The 17923-nt window shown below is 39.2% G+C and overlaps 9 protein-coding genes across 9 annotated transcripts; 6 read left to right on the top strand and 3 right to left on the bottom strand.

Annotated features, from left to right (window-relative positions):
- The first annotated feature begins 62 nt into the window (after positions 1-62).
- On the top strand, positions 63-1744 carry SPOG_01687 (short chain dehydrogenase). The gene has a single exon (XM_013166792.1). The coding sequence runs from the start codon at positions 217-219 to the stop codon at positions 1348-1350; it is 1134 nt and encodes a 377-aa protein (XP_013022246.1). The 5' UTR covers positions 63-216; the 3' UTR covers positions 1351-1744.
- On the bottom strand, positions 1594-3798 carry SPOG_01686 (U3 snoRNP-associated protein Imp4). Its single transcript, XM_013166791.1, has one exon. It carries the CDS (start codon positions 2674-2676, stop codon positions 1810-1812), a length of 867 nt encoding a protein of 288 aa, XP_013022245.1. The 5' UTR covers positions 2677-3798; the 3' UTR covers positions 1594-1809.
- Positions 3799-3927: 129 nt separating this feature from the next.
- Positions 3928-4505, top strand: SPOG_01685 (uncharacterized protein). The gene is made up of 2 exons (XM_013166790.1): positions 3928-3998; positions 4203-4505. Exons 1-2 carry the CDS (start codon positions 3957-3959, stop codon positions 4359-4361), a joined length of 201 nt encoding a protein of 66 aa, XP_013022244.1. The 5' UTR covers positions 3928-3956; the 3' UTR covers positions 4362-4505.
- SPOG_01684 (SAM complex subunit Sam50) lies at positions 4153-6690 on the bottom strand. The gene is made up of 2 exons (XM_013166789.1): positions 6451-6690; positions 4153-6385 (listed from the first exon to the last, which is right to left on the bottom strand). Exons 1-2 carry the CDS (start codon positions 6556-6558, stop codon positions 5060-5062), a joined length of 1434 nt encoding a protein of 477 aa, XP_013022243.1. The 5' UTR covers positions 6559-6690; the 3' UTR covers positions 4153-5059.
- On the top strand, positions 6603-8033 carry SPOG_01683 (mediator complex subunit Pmc3/Med27). Its single transcript, XM_013166788.1, has 5 exons — positions 6603-6908; positions 6957-7020; positions 7123-7200; positions 7249-7652; positions 7705-8033. Exons 1-5 carry the CDS (start codon positions 6840-6842, stop codon positions 7867-7869), a joined length of 780 nt encoding a protein of 259 aa, XP_013022242.1. The 5' UTR covers positions 6603-6839; the 3' UTR covers positions 7870-8033.
- A 55-nt stretch (positions 8034-8088) lies between these two features.
- Positions 8089-12691, bottom strand: SPOG_01682 (translation initiation factor eIF4G). The gene is made up of 2 exons (XM_013166787.1): positions 10675-12691; positions 8089-10602 (listed from the first exon to the last, which is right to left on the bottom strand). The coding sequence occupies exons 1-2, from the start codon at positions 12400-12402 to the stop codon at positions 8326-8328; spliced, it is 4005 nt and encodes a 1334-aa protein (XP_013022241.1). The 5' UTR covers positions 12403-12691; the 3' UTR covers positions 8089-8325.
- A 70-nt stretch (positions 12692-12761) lies between these two features.
- SPOG_01681 (alpha-aminoadipate reductase phosphopantetheinyl transferase Lys7) lies at positions 12762-14038 on the top strand (the record flags this gene model as incomplete). The annotated part of the gene is made up of 3 exons (XM_013166786.1): positions 12762-12886; positions 13028-13211; positions 13268-14038. The coding sequence occupies exons 2-3, from the start codon at positions 13152-13154 to the stop codon at positions 14036-14038; spliced, it is 831 nt and encodes a 276-aa protein (XP_013022240.1). The 5' UTR covers positions 12762-12886; positions 13028-13151.
- Positions 14039-14320: 282 nt separating this feature from the next.
- Positions 14321-16454, top strand: SPOG_01680 (anaphase-promoting complex subunit Apc3; the record flags this gene model as incomplete). Its single annotated transcript, XM_013166785.1, has 3 exons — positions 14321-14624; positions 14668-14838; positions 14929-16454. The coding sequence occupies 3 exons, from the start codon at positions 14321-14323 to the stop codon at positions 16452-16454; spliced, it is 2001 nt and encodes a 666-aa protein (XP_013022239.1).
- A 124-nt stretch (positions 16455-16578) lies between these two features.
- On the top strand, positions 16579-17868 carry SPOG_01679 (1-acylglycerol-3-phosphate O-acyltransferase). The gene is made up of 2 exons (XM_013166784.1): positions 16579-17116; positions 17177-17868. The coding sequence occupies exons 1-2, from the start codon at positions 16791-16793 to the stop codon at positions 17694-17696; spliced, it is 846 nt and encodes a 281-aa protein (XP_013022238.1). The 5' UTR covers positions 16579-16790; the 3' UTR covers positions 17697-17868.
- The last annotated feature ends 55 nt before the right edge of the window (positions 17869-17923 follow it).

The raw sequence follows: 17923 nt of genomic DNA, 5'->3' as shown, positions 1-17923 counted from the left end.
GGAAGAGCCTTTAAATTCCTCCGCATTGCTTTTGCAAACATCTTTTTAGTCTTTCCGCCCAGAGGAAAAGATATGTGAACAGCTATTCATAAATCCAACAAAAACCTCTAAGAATACAAACAAGAAGAAAATCAGCCTTTTCCATACAGTAGTTGGTTGGAAGCGAAGAGGGAGTTGAGCCATCATCCTTCTACCAAACCTTCATAATTCCTAAAAATGCCTATTCCTTTTGTCGCACATGTGGTCCAATTTAATTATGATCATGTTATTTTGCATTGGAAGAGCTATGTAAAGTTTTTAGTTACTTTGGCGGCAATAGGCGGGTTTAAATTCTGGAGTATGGGTCGTTCTACAACCTGGGAAAGAAAGATGAATGGAATGGTGGTGATTGTTACAGGAGGAACTTCTGGAATAGGAAAGCGAGTCGTAGAGAAGCTTGCTTTGCTGGGAGCTCACGTTGTGATTTTGGTTCGCTCAGAGCCTGATCAATTTACGGTAGATTACATTATGGATCTCCGAAATCGTTCGAACAATCAGTTTGTTTATTCTGAAGTATGCGACTTGAGCTCCATGCTTTCTGTCAGAAAATTCGCTACGCAATGGATTGACTGTTCTCCTATCCGAAGACTAGACATGATTGTCTTATGTGGAGGCTTGTCTCTGCCTCCGTACATTGATCGCCAGGTTACTACAGAAGGTGTCGAACTACAGTGGGCGACTAACTTTTTGGGCCCGTACCAACTTATGCGACTCTTGCGTCCTGTCATATATGGCCAACCTGGCCACAGGGAAGTACGCATTGTTGCTGCAACATGTTCATCCTACGTTTTAGGGGACATAAACTTTGATGATCTTGCTTTAGATAATCATCCGTATCCTCGATCGAGTCCCTGGAAGGTTGTGGGAAATGCCAAACTTGCCTTTATGACCTGCCTTTATGACTTCCAAAAGAAGGCGCAAAACCACGAACGACCTGACAAGATGCCTTGCAACATTCACACCGTAGTGGTGAATCCAGGTATAGTCCGTACACCCGGATTTCGTCGATTCATTTCTTTTGGTCGCATTTGGGGATTATTCCTGTACTTGCTTCTTTGGCCTTTTTGGTGGCTGCTCTTAAAGGGTACTTTGAAGGGCGCGCAGTCCTTTTTTCATGCGATCTGTAGTCCGGAATTCGGTGCTACCACTGAGTACTTACTTGTTAATGAATGTACAATGATACCACCTTCCCGAAAGGAAATCGCCGATCCAGAATACGCAGAAAAGTTGATTAAGGCTGCTGATGCCCAAATTGATCTAGTCGAAAAGCAATACAAGAAAAAAGGAGCTTCAAAAACAAACAAAAAGTAAACCGTTGATTGCTGCTGTGTGGTTGGCGACTTTAAATGTTGTAAACTTTTTGCTTTTTATATTAATTATAGAATCCAGAGTCTGTTATTTGTATAAGCAAGCAAAGCTACACAAAGCCGCTACGTCCCAGAAGCACAAAAAATCATGATACCATGTAGTATTTTGCTGCATAGCAAGGGTTAGGACAATGTTTATGTGTAATTATTGAAAATACAAAAACACTTATATACATAAAAATGAAAGGAGGAGAGAGACGATTTATGGAATCTATCTAATTCTCTGATAAATACGGCAAAACACCTACAAATGTTTCCAACTACACGATTTTTCTATATGTATAGTATATATAACGATTATAATTAAATTCAATGACATTGATATCAATAAACCCCAAAATACCCAATAAAACCAAAAATTTTACTCAACCGTCTCATGATGAAGGTATATGCATGGATCCTTTTACTCAGCTAAAACTTGACGCTTATGGCGTTGATAAGGCTTGAGTCTCCATTCAACATCAGCGTCTAGCATGTCCAAAGTACCCAATCGAATCTCGTACAGCCGCATTTCAAAACGGGGACCTGCCTCTGAAAGAATGACCTGTTTAGGACCCGTCTTTGCGTACAAGTGATGGCGGAAACTAATAAAGTCGTCAGAATTGGCAAAGGTTACAACTCTCGGTGAAGATTCCTTTGGATCCGGAGGAAATAGAGAGGACAAAACCTTCTTGACACGTTGGCCCAGCTTCGAGGTAAGGTTGTCAAGGATTAAATGAGGATAAGCTTCAGACATAGTACCCGTGTTAGGGATATCGTGACGAAGAACAACGTTATGAAGCGAGAAGGATACGGTAGGGCCATAAGGAAGATGGGAGATAACCATGCTGTCTGGTATACCTCGATGTTCATGCAAAAGGACGATATCGGTGATGTCGTTGGCACGAGCCGCTTCGACTAAACTTCCCACAACAATATTACCACGATTTAAGCGGAATGAATTCGGGATCAGCAGGCGCATTTCCTTGGCAAATTGAGCCAGGCGAGACGATGGGTCACGACTCGTTGTGACCAAAACTCTTGGTTCACGTTCACCTAAGCTGTAATACTCGTCATCTATTCCTAATTCATCTTCCTGGGCTGCTTTGCTTTCATCATATTTGTAATCTTTCTGCAATTGTGTGTCTTCTTGAAGATCTTTATTGAGTTCCTTGTTGTTATCTATAGCGTGTCTCAATGCACGTCTTTTTTCATTCAACTTTGCCTCTTGAAGATCTTTATTTCTTTTATAAATAAATTGACGTCTTTCTCTTGCTGCACGACGAAGCATGATGCGTTCTGGAAAATTTGGCTCTTGGCAGGTTCGCCTCAAGAGGCCACCCCAGAGTCTCTTTGGCTAACCTTAGTAAACAAACGAAATGGGGAATAAGTGGAAATCCTGCGACAAAAGTATAACTAAATAGAAATAAATTTGGTAAGTAAGAAAGAGAAAAACCCCGATTTCTAAATGATGAGATGAGAAAAAAAAAACAAAAAATAAAAAGAGTCAATTTTTGAAAATGGATTTTCGATCATGTCTGTTTACAAATGCTTGTAGCATAGAAAATCCAGGAAAAGAAAAATCCTCATGATGAATACAATCATTCCAAATCATGTACAAGGTACCGCCCATGATACTTCCAGCAAAACAGCACTTTCTTGAAGAGGAATGGATCGCTTGGTTTTCTAGGAACATGTGAGATGGGAAGTTTGAAGAATCCCTTGGAAAAAAAGCCAATTCTTTTCCTGTCTTATTTTTTTTTTTTCCTTTAACTTTTCGTTCGTCCAAAACCTGCTTCTTGTTTTTGCGGTTGCATAAACTTGACATAATCTTAAAGACCATCAAGAAACCTGGAAAAATTCACCAAAAAACAAAATCCAGATATCAGGTATTTCCTTAAAATTCAAAGGCAATGGAAACTAAAACCCTACAAGCTGTCAATACGCTGACAATTTCTGCTTTGGAATTCGTGCATCGTTTGTTTATAGACAAACACTTCATATAAAAAAAAAAAGAAATAAAATAAAATAAAAAGTTCAAGCTAGCTTGGCTAACGAAAATGATTATGAATATTAGCTTGTTATTATTATGACAAGAATGATGCTGTCATGAAGCGATTTGCCAATACCAAAGTCATTATTTTACACCGTTTGCTTTCCAACTTGGAGTACAAAAGTCCTTCTTGCTATTGTTCTTCAAACAAAATTGTTTTTAATCTGTTTTAATCTGTTTTTAATTTTTTTTTTTTTTTGATGAATCAGTTTTAAAGAGAAATGTCATCTACAAGATGGCTGCTTCCAAAACTTCCCACATGCAAGACAAGATGAATGCCCTCATTCCGAAGTAAACGTCGTCAAAATGAAATTGCATGATTACGAATTCATCTTTGCGAATGCTTGCATTACGTTGAATGATGGATTGCACTTTCGTCACAGAGGAATTATATTATGTTCATGCAATGACTCGAATGTGATGTACTTGCCACTCATCATCCAACATATATATATATAAGCATATTGAACAGTAGTTAACTAACAGAAGATTGAAACTACATTTTCAGGCATCAAAAAATGAGTAAATATCAAAAGGGAAACAAAGTTGAATACCATCCTGTAAGTACCCTAATATCATATTAATCCAGCTGTTATAATATGATACATTTTAAAATCGTTAAGAGTTGTTTGGTTGAAGACTCTATAAAAAAAAAGACAAAAAAAAAAGAGAAAAAAAAAGAGAAAGAATCTTTAACGATGACAGCGACAGCTGGTGATTTGTAAAGAACAAATGGAACTAAACTAACATACTTTTTGAAATAGATTGGTGGCGCTACTGGTACTAGCACCTCTACCGGTACAATCCTTCAAGTCGTAAAGGACGATACTGGCAGTGAAGAAACTCGCTACGAGATTCAGAATGATCACACACAGAAAACTGCTACTTACAAAGAGCGCAACATTGCTCGCGTAGTGGATTAAGTTTGGTTTGCGTTTCTTTTTTATGTTTTTTTCTTTTTCTTCATGTACCATTTATAAAAATGCAGATGAATAATGATGATGATTTTTCCTTTCCTTAGTGTTGTTTGTTTTGCAGTTGTAATCAACAGCAATAATGTTTTCGCTACCAATTTCAGTTGCGTGTGCTATTCATGTATGATATATGTGTAAGAAGAGATCGAAAGAGAGAATTTAAAATAACATAGGTAAAACAACTTTTCAAGTTTTATGATTCATTTTAAGGAAAAATAAAATAAGTCTTGGAATTTATTGTAGCCAATATCTGCGAGTTTAGGAGAAGAGAAAATATAATAAAAGGGGGAAAAACAATAGATTTGGAATTTCGTTCAAAGAAATAATTATATTGGAAGTCATATGACATAAAAAAGGAATTGCAGTTCACAGTTGCAGATGTTTCCTTCCGGTTTAAATTGTACTCTCATAACTCATACTAAAACTTGTAGGAGCTAAGCTTTGGAAAAGAAACCAAACTTGACATCCGTATGCGAATCCATAGTGGAATCGCTCTGATAAAAAACAAAAAAGAGTACATAAAGCACCTCAACATCTTCATCAATATTTCGTATACGTTAAGCAAAGATTAGCCGAAAGACCTTTTCTTTTGGAAGTTTTCTGTGGTAGAAAAACATTTGTTTCTACTTCGAAAACAAACACATTCATTACATAAACTCAATGCCTGCTCCGAGTTGAAGCCCTTTACGGCCTACATCACCACCAGTAACCGCAATAGGGAGCGTAAAATTCAATTCAAAACGAGCTGCAGGTGATGCATAAACAAGTCCCAAACCAGTTGATACGCAAGGACGCATAAGAATCGATTTGTAAGTGTCCAACGGGTTCTTAGCATCCAAGTTGGTTAAGCCACCAGCGTTAGCAAAAACCTGTAACCGGAAAGGTTTTGAAGCATCCACTTTAGGTAAAGGAAACAAAAGGCTAGTAGAGAGAGCTAAATAAGCTGTACCACCAAGGGAGTCCTTTCCATCTTTCGGTCCTAGACGATCCTCTGAAAACCCTCTTAGACTTGTAGACCCGCCCAGCATGAAACGGTCACATAATTGAATAGGAATTTCGTCTAAAGGTTTCATAGCGCCAAAACGACTGGAAACGGCAAAGGTAACTGATTGCGAACGATTCAAGGAAAAGGCATACTGATGCCAAAGTTCAGACTTCAAAAATCTGGCATCCCCAGTAACTGGCCCTAATCCAGCAAGTTCTATCAAAGCTCGGAAAAAGTTGCCTTTTCGAGGAAGGGTTGGGTGATCCCGCGTATCTAACATGTAGGAATAAGCAAGGGATTGTTTTATACTATCACCTGCCTGTAAACGAACGCTAGGAGAAGCAAATTCACTCAAACGAGTAATTTGTCTCCAAAAGAAGTTTTGTGAAAGCTCGTGCAAACCATGGAATTTATCCTGATGCTGTAAACTCACCGACATACCTCTAGTAATCAACTCATGACTCGAGATTGCCTTATTATCCCGAACATTACTATAACCAAGGACACGCAGATGAGTCGTTGGACTTGCGTTTACCGGAGTTTCAAACTTAGTTGACATAGTAGCACGGTTTCGAGTACCATAGGAGATGTTTCCAGAGAGAAACTCTGCGCCGCCGAAAACATTCCTTGCCAAAACATTTGCGTGTACATTTCCTTCAACGTTACCTACATCAGTTCCTGTTTCAAAGAACAGTCGTGGCTTTTCCTTCACTTGAATGATAACATCTAAATCGTTTTCCCCAGAAACAGCAGATGAAGCACGATCAATTTTAATGTAGGCGTTGTCATAAATACCAAAAGCCATTAACTTCCCCGTCGTTTCTTGAATGTTGTTGAGAGTATCCAAGAATGGCTTACTCTTTACCATTTTCGCAGATGGGTCAATGCATGATTGTAAAGCTTTCTGAAGAAATCCAGCTCGAGTATTGTATGCCCCTGCTACTCGTATACTCGAAATTCCCACCGGTAGAGTACTGTTTTCTGTCAACTAAGGAATGTTAGTTTCTTCATCTTGACCGTCGTCAAATCTTTCCATTAAATTCTGTAACGTACAATTTCAGACAGGCTTCTCAATGTCTCTTTCGCTGATTGAATACTCTCCCTGTCAATAGGAGGCACATTTGTAGGTGGTACTGATTCCTGGCTTGACTCAGTAGTCATGGCTGTAGCCTTATTATTCAACTTTCTTCAGAAAAAAATATACTTCAAAGATAGTAAAAGCACCAAAAGGTTGTAGATTCCAGCAAGTTTACAAATAATGTTCCTTCGTACAACCTTGACTGTTGAAGGAAGATGAAACACCTTCACTACTTACGTGTCCACTAAGAAAAAACTCCCACTTAAGAAACTCCTAAAGCTTTTGTTATTGAAAAATTAGTAAATTGAATATTCCATATGTCTTGTTAATATAGAATTCAATTCAAATATATATCGAGCTTCCCATGGAACACGAAAAGCAAAAGCAAGCCCTAACAGAGAAGTTGGATACTACCAACCAGCTTTACCGAAAGGTAAAAACAATTCATGACACGGCAGTGAAGGACTAACACTTTCATAAGTTAGCAGAGTTACGGACTGCTTGTCCTACGCTACTGAAATTGGTACACCCAGAAATAGGCACCAGTAAGTTTCAAAATAACAAACGTTTATAAGAAGGAAGGTTTCTCTTATATTGTCTTTGTTGCCATGTCCCTCTGGATTCTAAATCTATTAACTGGCATATAGGTCAGAAGTTTCAGCATAAAGCTCAAGAAGTGATTGCTAGTGTCGAAGGATTTAAAAAAGATTTAGCTTACAACCAGTGTATGAAAGCTCAGCCTCTCAAACGGTTCTTGCTAACTAACATATTAGCGTTATTTCAATATGTAACCGAATCTTTAGCTAAGAATCCAGAAAATCTTATGCCTACCTATCCTCCTCAGGAGAAAGACATTATCGCGAGTCAAACATCCACGGAAGACTTAGAAATCAATAAAGATGGAAAACAGCGAGACCCTTCTCAAACTTCTCAAGTTCCGGAAAAGTTACAAGATACACTCAATAGCTTTGGAAAAAGCATATCATCTTCCAATTCGTCTATCTCTGACTTGCAAGCCGATTCATTCATATTGGAAGTCTCCACAGGACTGAAATTCCATGTTAGCTTGCAACCCAATGGTGATTATAAAGCTTTATGTATATTTAGTAAATTCGAAGCGACAATGTTTTCTGTTAATCGGTATAATCAGTTTCAGATGCCCTTGTTTCTACTTCTCGTATGTACAATTACAAATGCTTTTCGATCCCTCATATACTAACGAGTGCTAGCCTCTTCTTCTTGACTATTCAAACCTATACTCGAAACCTTGTCAAATTTGCAGAAAGGTGATCTCTCCTATTAAACTAGAACTTCCTTTAGTAAGGAAGTACGATTCCGAGAATAGCACAAATGCTATTCTCACTTTTCATTACGAATGTACACTCTCAAAATGAGGCAAAACGGATAACGTTTTCCTCCAGCTAATGTCTTCGAAGTTAATCGTACAAATTCTTCATGAACGATTTATGGCATAAATATCTAGTTTCGTTTAACCGAATTGATGCATATTGAATAGTCTCTTAATATTATTATTTGGTCTCTTGGTTCTATACACATGTCCTTCATCTTAGCATTTAAAATATATATGTACTGTACTGTACAACAATAAAACACATGCTCAAATTTTTACAATTCATCTATTACAAAGTATTGTAATTACAGTAACTAAAGGTCATTAAGCTTTTTATCTATTAAGATGATATAGCATATATATTAACCTTAGATGTAAATCCATTTTTCCATAAACCCTGACAAATGATGGAGCCGTTTTTAATGCCCAAAAAAATCAAAAACAACCCAAAATAGATATAACTCAATTTAACAGAGCAGACGCATCTTAAACCTGTCAATTAAGGGTTAGCTTTCGAGCTAGAATTATGATCTCTTTGGCTTGATGATCCATCATTGTCATGATCTTGTTCTTCCAAAAGTTCAAAGGAGTTCGCCGATGTCAAAGGTTGATTAACAGGAGCTTGTCTAGCAGGCTCTCTCCGTGGTGTGTTACTTTGTCTAGAAGGGCTTCGACTAACATTTCCGCCACGTAACATCGAACTCAAACTGGTTGGACCATGAGATCCTTGAGTGCCAGATTTCAAACCACGGATACCTTGACCTAATCTGGCATATCCATCTTTATTATTAGACCAATCATTGGATCCAAAGGGAGGATTACTACCTCTGCCACCCATTCTAGAATCGCCGCGGTTCATATCGCGATGCATACGGGCAGGCCTTTGAGCTTCGGACAAAGCTTTCTTACGCTCAGCCTCTTCATGGATCTCTTGAATAGTTTTTGGACCCTTTTCAATTTCACTCTTAATACGCCAACCAGCCTTTCTAGAATCAATAACATCCAGAAGCATAAATTTAATACGAGAAGGCAGGTCAGGTATTTTAGTAATAGTTTCCATACGAAGAATGTATACATCCATCGCAGCATGACCCTTTTCAGTAGCATCAATACTTACACCGACGGTCATCAATAATTTACACAGACTCTCAATTTCTTCTTCTTCAGGATCTGTAACATTACCCAAAAGACGCTTTATACATTCATGCATAATTTTTTCGGAGAGCATATTAAGCTTAAACAATTCACCAATAAATCTAACAAGGCCAAGGCCACGACGTTTGATAGCGGCAGCAATGTAATACTCCTCCGACATAATCTCAGTCTCTCCAGCACCACCAGATGGAAGACTAGCTTTCCAACCCCGCTCGAAGTCTTCTTGACAGCGGCTCAACAGATATTTTCTAAATAACAAACCACCCCGAACAGGTTGACCGTTCTTATCTAACACATTCTCATCTCTAATAGAATCATCTATACTATCCATCATCTTACGAGCAAATCGGGCATACATGTTAGAGAAATTTGGTTCATCGGTGGCCTTTTCAAAAGTCAATTGGATAACTAACCTAAGAGTACGACCATCAGTTTCTTTACGGGACTGCATGGCCATCTCCAAGATTTGGTCTGAAATCTTTTCAAATTTCTCTAAGGTCATCTTGTTCAAAGAACCCTTAACTTTACGATGGATAACTTCAAGGGGGATAAGTTCGTCCTCCTTGTTTTCAGCAGCCTTGGCTTCAGGTTTCTCAGCAAGCTTCTTAGGCTGCCAACGGTTGGCAGATAATTGCAATGGTTGAACTTGTTCAGCAGGAATAGTTAGAGTAGAAGGATCAGCCTTCTCACGTTCACCACCGCCACCACCACGACGGGATCCACGTTGAGAACCTCTGTGAGATCCACCGTGTCCATGATGACTCATACCACGACTAGGAGCACTCTTGTAATTACTACCAGAACGGAATCCTGCACCTGAATCGCCGAAACCGCGATCAACACCAAGACGTGACATTGATTTTCTTTCAGAGTGCCCGCCAAAGCCTGGACCAGCATGTGAGTCCCTAGTAGAACCAGAACGAGAGCTTTGACGACTGGAACCATAACCGCCACGAGAACTTTTGTCGCTAAAAGCAGAAGCAACAGTTCCCTTCATTTTCTCATCCCAACCATAAGCGGGCTTATCTGTATAGTAACTCTGGAACTGCATAAGGAAAGGGATATCGTAAAGAACTTTACCAGCCTTAATTTCTTCCTCAGTGGCGGGTCGCTTAATTGAAGAAGGATAAACGATACTAGTAAGATCAGAAATAAAACTAGCTTTGTGCAAAGAGTCCAAAGCGATAGAGGGTTTAGAAGGAGATCTTAGACTTTCAATGCCAGAAAAAATTTCTCGCTTAGGAGTTAAATTACGAGAGTTCGCTACTGAAGATTCAGGCGAAGCCTTCAGGTCCACATGCTTACCCTTATCTTCAGTTTGGTCATCAGTCTTAGGCTGTTCTTTATCAGATTTTGAGCTTGCTTCAGCTTCAAGTTTTGCCTTCTCTCCGGCTTCACGCTTAGCCTTTTCATCGGTTTCCAGCTTGGTCTTTTCTTCAGCTTCACGCTTAGCCTTTTCTTCGGTTTCCAGCTTGGTCTTTTCTTCAGCTTCACGCTTAGCCTTTTCTTCGGTTTCCAGCTTGGTCTTTTCTTCAGCTTCACGCTTAACCTTCTCTTCAGATTCCTGCTTGATCTTTTCTTCAGCTTCACGTTTGGTCTTCTCCTCAGCTTCACGTTTAGCCTTTTCTTCAGCTTCCTGCTTAGCCTTTTCTTCAGCCTCACGTTTGGTCTTCTCCTCAGCTTCACGCTTAGCCTTTTCTTCAGCTTCCTGCTTAGCCTTTTCTTCAGCCTCACGTTTGGTCTTTTCCTCGGCTTCTTGCTTGGCTTTTTCTTCAGCGTGTCGTCTAGCCTCTTCTTCAGCCTTTTCTTGAATACGTTGCTGAACAGCCTGTTTAACGGCGTCCTTGCGTTTCGACACCTCTTCTTCCGTTAGGTGAGGAGCAGAAGAACTATCTAACCGTGGACTGGATTCTTCAGACTTAGGTTGAGATTTATTCTTTTGGGGAACGACAACTTCGGTATTAGTAACAGGATTAACGATTTTCAAAGCACTGCTCTTCTTTTGCTGCTTCACAATGGGAGTGAAGCTGCCAGATCTAGGACTCATCATTGTAGCAGAGTTTGGTGAGTCAACAACCTGATCCGATACCTGGGAAGTGCTACGGGACATATTGGGGAAAGTCGGTGTATATGGGGTTTGTGGATATACGGGATAGTATTGAGGAACATAGCCTGGCTGTAACATTGCACCGTATTGCATCATGTTAGGATCAACAATGTATGGGGCTTGTCCATAGACTTGGCCATAGGGAGGTTGTACTGACATGGGCATTTGAACGGGGTTGGCAGGTGAGCCCATAGTTTGAGGAACGTTCCGAGTATTTTGAGCAGAGTTACGACCATTGGGAACGAAAGAAGGGTAACCAGGATGACCATTATTGTATTGTCTCCTGCCGTTTCCTCTGCTGTAGCGCTGAGAATCATTGCGACCATTATTTTTGTAAGAATAGCCATGCTGATAGTGGGGAGAGTATTTATTGTAGGAAGGATAAGAATTTCCATAGCGCTCGTAATTACGGTTTTGACGGTGGGGCTTACCAGAACCATTAAATGTGGGCGTGCTAGATGCAGAGTTTTGGGCCGAAGAGTTGGCAGCCTCAGAAACAGAATTTGTGTTATTAAGTTTGCCCGAAGTTGCAGAATCATTAGAACTGGAATTATTAGATGATGGGGCAGTAGCACGGGAACCTTTAGAGGCGGGACTGGATCCGGATTGTCCTGCCGAGTTAGTAGAGCTATTTCTACGAGAATAAGTACTGTTTTTGGGTTGGTTGGAAGCAACGTTTGCCTTCATGTGCTGTTTCGTAGAAATAGGAGCGTTTCTTGTGATAGAACCAAATTGAATTGGGACGGTAGGAACAGCGCCTGGTACCTGGCTTTGATCGAAAGGTGTACTTTCAGCAGCATCCTTTAATCCCTCTTGGCTAACGCTCTGTTCTTCCGAGTTAGCCGGTGTTGTCTTTTCAGCAGCATACACATTAGCAGCCTCCTCAGAACGTTTGGGTTTAGAATCAGTGCTATCACCCTGCTTGCTTTCCGAAGAAGTATTCGTGAAAGAAGGCTTTTCAGCATTTGTAGGAGTTTCCAAGGGTTTCTCCTTGTTTACCGGTTTACTTGCAGCCTTTTTATCTTGTTCTATTACGTCTGTTCTTTTAGCAGAAGAGGCAACGGGCTTTTCAGGTTTGTCTGATGCACTGGACGAAGGAGCAGCATTCTGGATATCAGTCGTAGCAGAGCCAGTAGTCGAAGGTTTATCAGCTTTAGCGGCGGCTTGAGCGGCCGGTGCTTCAGCAGGCTTGGGAGCTTGCTTCTCAGAAGTTGCGTTTTGTGGCTTTACGTTTGCATTTTTCATAGACTGGCTAGCAGCCAACGCACGTGCATAACTGAACTTTTGAGTATTCGATGGCGGCTTTGAAGACATTCTCTCTTAACTGTTATGTAAAAGAAAATAAATAAACTGAAAGAGACCACCGAATATCGAATTCTTTCAATTAGTACTTCGTTTGTTTTCTATGGAACAACCGAATCTTTCTTTCGTTTTATTTTACCTCGAAAGAAAAATGACTAATTAGAGATTCTGAGGAAACGGAATACAATAATAAACCTATATTCCAAATTCCGTTAAAAAATTAAACTACCCTCCAGAGGACTGGATAACAAATTTTCAACTGAAGTAGTTGGGTGGGTTGGTGGTGGTTAACAGGAAAATGTGAGATGGCGGTAGTAAAAGCACCCCGTCCCTGATGGCAAAGAGAACAAATAACGACATCGTTATACATCATTGTACACGACACCTCCAAAGAAATACCAGTACTTTCAGTGCAGTAGGGTTGGGTAAGTTAGTCTTCATATGTATGTTTGGTCATGAAAAGAAAGTATTTCTTATTGAGTCATCTGAACAATAGGTAAAGTTTTGTGTCGTCCAATGAACAGCAAATTCAGGTTCACTATGTACTTATACTGAGTGCACAAAATGCCTATGTCTCAGCAACGTATTTGAGTTGTTTTAAAAACTGTAATATATGCTAATGTATGCTTATTTTTAGGTATCTCTCGTTTTTCCTCCATCTTTGACTTTTCTCACAAATCGTTATTTTTCTCTCGCTTTTCTGTTGGACATCAGCTGTTGAACGAAATAGAAACTTACGACAAAAACTATGCTCTTGTAAAATGGCTTCAAGTGTTGTTCGAATTCTAGTGGATACACAAACTTGGTCCGATCAGGTGGATGTATGAAGTGTTCTTCACAATCATATTGCAGATGCTAACGGTTACCTGTATTCTAGTCGTCCTCAGAATTCCATCTATTACTTCCCGAAGAAAAATCGCAAGTAAAACGATACTATTTTGCCAAAGATGCGAATATGGCTATGGCTTCCATGCTCGTGAAGCGCCAGGTACTTGCTACCCTGTTTTGTACGGATCCTGAGTCTGTGCGATTGAGTGTATCAGAAAACGGCCGTCCTTACTATCCTAAAGAGGTATCCCAGGACACTATTTTTGATTTCAATGTGTCTCATTATGGCGGTATGGTAGTATTCGCGGGAATATGGGTTTCAAAGAACAGTTCTTCTTCTATGCTACACCAAAATAAAATTGGAATAGACATTGTTGAATGTAAACCGTTAACCGATCAACCAAACTGGATGGACGATTTTGAATTCGTATTTAGTCGAGAACAATGGAGCCGAGTCTTGTCCTACTCCGACCCATTGGCAGCTTTTTTTCTATTTTGGGCTTGCAAGGAAGCCGTTTTAAAGTCACTTGGATTGGGGCTTCATGGCAACCCTGCTCTCGTTGAATTACAAATCCCAGTTTTCCAGGATCTAGTATACGGCAGCAAGCTATGTGCGTTTCGTGCTGGAACCGCTTCCTACCTAGAGAATCATTTTCGAATTGAGTTACACAGAAAAAACATTCATGGATCTATTTTTTTCATTGCGATTGCTTATCCTGTCGATCATGATTTTACAGAGTCAGATTGGCTAGAGGTAACAAGTCTGTCTAAAGACTATTTAAAACAGAAAATTACTGAAACTTTTCATTACAATCTTTGAACATATTAGTTTTGGATTCCTTTCATACGCTACATAGATTCGTTCTTCTCTGGTATGCTACCTTGCAATTATGCACAGAATCTAAACTGCGTTTTGAGCTTTTCAGTTTCATCCTGTTCTATAAACCATAAGCATTTTCTTGCTTGTTCCATCTCTTCATTTATAATCCCATCTTTTCCTTACAAAACTTTTGTTGTTCATCATCGTTGGGTCTCGCTATAATCAAACTTGTTATTGTTGATACACTTCTACTTCAACAAACAATTAAATTATTGAATTGACATGTTAGACCGATTAAAATGCCTTGTATGGTATTCTATTGATAATCAGCAGTACAAAAATGCCATATTTTATGCAGAGAGGTTGCATGCCATAGAAGATTCAGGTGAAGGTTTATACCTCTTGGCGTATTCGCATCTTCTTAACCTTGATTACAACATTGCTTTTGATCTATTGAATCGTAATGTTAAGCACATTCCTTGTGTGTTTGTCTATGCGAAAGTGTGTTTAATTTTAGGTCGTTACAAACAAGGCATAACTACCATAGAAACCTGTCGCCCTCAATGGAAGTCCATTCTACCAAACTGTAAGTTATAGATACAAGGATATGTCTTGAAACTAATTCTTAGTAAATGATCCAAATGGTAATCGGGGTCGCCCGGACGCCTCGAGTATGCTTGATGTCTTGGGCCTAATGTACAAAAAAGCGGGTTATATAAAAAAAGCAACAGAATGCTTCGTAGAATCGATTTCCATAAATCCATATAACTTTAATTGTTTTCAAAATCTGATTGCAATCGGTATGCATCATTGAAAGCGCCTTCTCGATGCCCAGACTAAGGCGGTCTTAGTTTAAATTGTCAAAAGGGATGCTACTAACTACTAATTAGGAATTCCTCTTGATGTGGATAACATTTTTATACTCCCTCCTTATTTGAATGCCCCAAAACCTTTAGAAAAAATCCAGTCTGATTCTCCTCTGATCGGTTCTGATACCTATTCTTTAAAACGCGGGAAAAAATCTTTCCCATCACTACCGAAGCAAACAACACCTAAGTTCCCAGTTAACCCTTCCTCCAGCTCTTCCATTTCGGCTTTTACAAATTGGTTCGACCGAATTGACAATACCGCGTTGGACAGTCACGAAGTGGAAGAAGAAGGATCAAAAGAGGAAGCAAAATCAAATCTGAACTTGGCTCCTTATACAGATCTTTCTAAACCATCAACAGGCTCCTCTTCTGTACGAAAGGACTTTCTCTCAAAGAACGAAATAGCCAGTGCAAAGCTGTCTACATCTAAAGCTGGTGCGCGCTTTGCGGCAAAATTACGAGAAGCTAGCAATAAACGAAATGAGGGAGAGTTACCTGTAAATTATAAGGATGAGGATGTTAATTTATTAGAGCTGCTAAAGATCTTTGCAAAAGGTTGCTATTCTTTAGCCCGCTATCAATTAAGGGACGCATTGTCATATTTTTTAAACTTACCAAGGGAACATAGAACCACGCCTTTTGTACTCTCCAAAATAGGGGTGACATATTTCGAGATGGTCAATTACGAAAAAGCCGAAGAAGTATTTCAGAAGCTTCGTGATATTCGCCCATCGCAAGTAACGGATATGGAAATTTATTCAACAGCTCTTTGGCACTTACAAAAATCCGTTCCTCTGTCTTATTTAGCTCATGAAATGCTGGAGGCCAGCCCATACTCTCCAGAGGCCTGGTGTATATTGGCCAATTGCTTCTCTTTACAAAGAGAGCACTCACAGGCACTGAAATGTATAAATAGAGCATTACAATTAGATCCTACCTTTGAATACGCATACACGCTTCAGGGTCATGAACATTCCGCTAATGAGGAATATGAAAAGTCGAAAACATCATTTAGAAAAGCCATACGTATTAATGCCCGACATTATAATGCTTGGTATGGTTTAGGCATGGTGTATTTGAAAACAGGAAGAAATGATCAAGCCGACTTTCATTTTCAGCGAGCAGCCGAAATTAATTCCAACAACTCCGTTTTGACAAGTTGTATTGGTATGATCTTTGAGAGAGGTAAAGACTTTGGGAAAGCCTTAGAATTTTACTGCAAGGCTTGTGAATTAGATGAAAAATCTTCGCTAGCGAGGTTCAAAAAGGCAAAAGTTTTGATTTTACTGCACGACTATGATAAAGCATTAACCGAACTGGAACGATTAAAATCTGTTGCACCAGACGAAGCCAACGTTCACTTTATGTTGGGAAAAATTTACAAACAAAGGGGGCAGAAGAATTTGGCGATGAGGCATTTGACGATTGCATGGAACTTGGATGGAAAAGCCAATCACATAATAAAAGAATCCATTGAAAATCTCGACGTTCCTGAAGAAAACTTACTTACCGAAACAGGTGAAATTTACAAGAATTATGACAATTAAAGGAATTCCTTTTATGACAAACTCTCAACTACATTATTATGGTTTATGATGATTCGTAAGTATTGACTACTCATAGGATAACAAAAAGAATTATAATTTATTTTTACATCATAATTTTATAACCTACATTCTGAAAGCGAATGTAAAATATTTCATATTGCAACTCCATTTGAGTACTCATCTTCCTAAAGCAAACTTGGGTAGTATCGAATCATTCGTTATTTCTGTTACCACCTTACCAACTTTGCAATTTACCAACTCTTACGTCAAAAAATACTATTTTCTTTCCGTCTTAGTTTCTAAGTTAATAAGAAAGGAAAAATTAGAAAAGGGATCATGGGATTCTTCAAGAGTACCGCATTATCTACGATTTCGATTTTCGCTGGGTTATGTGGAATCAATAAGTTTTGGAATCTGCCGGAGCCTTTCCGATTTCAATTTCGTTATTTTGCATGCTACGCTTTTCTAGCAATTAGTGCCGCTTACGGTGTTGTTGCTTCTGCCATTGCTCGTTTGTGTGGACGACCAGTTCTAGGGCAATATCTCACTGCAAAAGCCTACTATAAATTGGCGAGCCCGATTTTAGACGTACGCTTCCGAATTGAAAATGAAGAAATTTTAAAAACGGTCAAGCCAGCTGTCATTGTGACCAACCATCAGTCGTAAGTACAAAGTGATAAATATAAGTAATCAATCACCTATAGCTAACTGATATTCTCAAGCGAACTAGATATTTTGGTTATTGGAAGTACTTTTCAACCAAATTTCTCAGTAATTTCTAAGAAGTCCCTGAAATACATTCCTTTACTAGGATGGTTCATGCTACTTTCTAATGCTGTGTTTGTCGACCGAGCTAAACGTGCAGATGCCATTGCAGTTTTCACAGAAGCAGCTCAACGAATGAAGAGGGAGAAGCTTAATATTTGGGTTTTTGCTGAAGGGACTCGTACTTATGCGAAAGAGCCACTTCTCTTACCGTTAAAAAAGGGCGCTTTTCATCTAGCCCTTCAAGCTCAAGCTCCTATCATTCCTGTAGCAGTACAGAACTATTCTCATATCTTTCATCCTCCCACCAAGGTTTTCAATCGTGGCGAAGCACTTGTGAAAGTTTTGGATCCCATATCTACAGAAGGTAAAACAGTCGGGGATCTGAATTCTTTGTTGAATGAAGCACAAGACAAATTAAAAACTGCTATGGTTGACATCGATGGCTATGGAAAAGAAGATCCAAAAAAAAAGTAAATGTAAACATATTAAGACCAGTTCCACATTTTGCTTGCTTGCTTCATTCATTAAACATCGTTTTGTTTGGATGAATCAATTTTACATGTCTACACGAAATTTCAACGAGCTTATATATAGTAAATAGAATTATATTTTAATTCGTTTCACCCTAAAAGTGAAAAAAGTCCGTCAGAAACATTCATTACTTCTTTCATCTAGCTAATGTTTTCTTTATCCACTATAGC

Source organism: Schizosaccharomyces cryophilus (genome assembly GCF_000004155.1).
Source record: "Schizosaccharomyces cryophilus OY26 unplaced genomic scaffold supercont4.2, whole genome shotgun sequence".
In the NCBI taxonomy this organism is placed as follows: Eukaryota; Fungi; Ascomycota; class Schizosaccharomycetes; order Schizosaccharomycetales; family Schizosaccharomycetaceae; genus Schizosaccharomyces; species Schizosaccharomyces cryophilus.
The sequence above is the reverse complement of the archived record's forward strand: the minus strand, read 5'-3'. Positions and strand labels throughout refer to the sequence as shown.

What these genes read in the sequence shown, in the direction of transcription:
- SPOG_01687 (XM_013166792.1), top strand. Translation starts at nt 217, where the DNA reads ATGCCTATTCCTTTTGTCGCACATGTGGTCCAATTTAATTATGATCAT.
- SPOG_01686 (XM_013166791.1), bottom strand. Translation starts at nt 2,676, where the DNA reads ATGCTTCGTCGTGCAGCAAGAGAAAGACGTCAATTTATTTATAAAAGA.
- SPOG_01685 (XM_013166790.1), top strand. Translation starts at nt 3,957, where the DNA reads ATGAGTAAATATCAAAAGGGAAACAAAGTTGAATACCATCCT. An exon ending in ACAAAGTTGAATACCATCCT is followed by an intron (nt 3,999 to 4,202) that starts GTAAGTACCCTA and finishes TTTTTGAAATAG; the next exon opens with ATTGGTGGCGCTACTGGTAC.
- SPOG_01684 (XM_013166789.1), bottom strand. Translation starts at nt 6,558, where the DNA reads ATGACTACTGAGTCAAGCCAGGAATCAGTACCACCTACAAATGTGCCT. An exon ending in TGAGAAGCCTGTCTGAAATT is followed by an intron (nt 6,386 to 6,450) that starts GTACGTTACAGA and finishes AACATTCCTTAG; the next exon opens with TTGACAGAAAACAGTACTCT.
- SPOG_01683 (XM_013166788.1), top strand. Translation starts at nt 6,840, where the DNA reads ATGGAACACGAAAAGCAAAAGCAAGCCCTAACAGAGAAGTTGGATACT. An exon ending in CCAACCAGCTTTACCGAAAG is followed by an intron (nt 6,909 to 6,956) that starts GTAAAAACAATT and finishes CACTTTCATAAG; the next exon opens with TTAGCAGAGTTACGGACTGC. An exon ending in ACACCCAGAAATAGGCACCA is followed by an intron (nt 7,021 to 7,122) that starts GTAAGTTTCAAA and finishes ACTGGCATATAG; the next exon opens with GTCAGAAGTTTCAGCATAAA.
- SPOG_01682 (XM_013166787.1), bottom strand. Translation starts at nt 12,402, where the DNA reads ATGTCTTCAAAGCCGCCATCGAATACTCAAAAGTTCAGTTATGCACGT. An exon ending in AGCAGGAAGCTGAAGAAAAG is followed by an intron (nt 10,603 to 10,674) that starts GCTAAGCGTGAA and finishes GCTGAAGAAAAG; the next exon opens with GCTAAACGTGAAGCTGAGGA.
- SPOG_01679 (XM_013166784.1), top strand. Translation starts at nt 16,791, where the DNA reads ATGGGATTCTTCAAGAGTACCGCATTATCTACGATTTCGATTTTCGCT. An exon ending in ATTGTGACCAACCATCAGTC is followed by an intron (nt 17,117 to 17,176) that starts GTAAGTACAAAG and finishes GATATTCTCAAG; the next exon opens with CGAACTAGATATTTTGGTTA.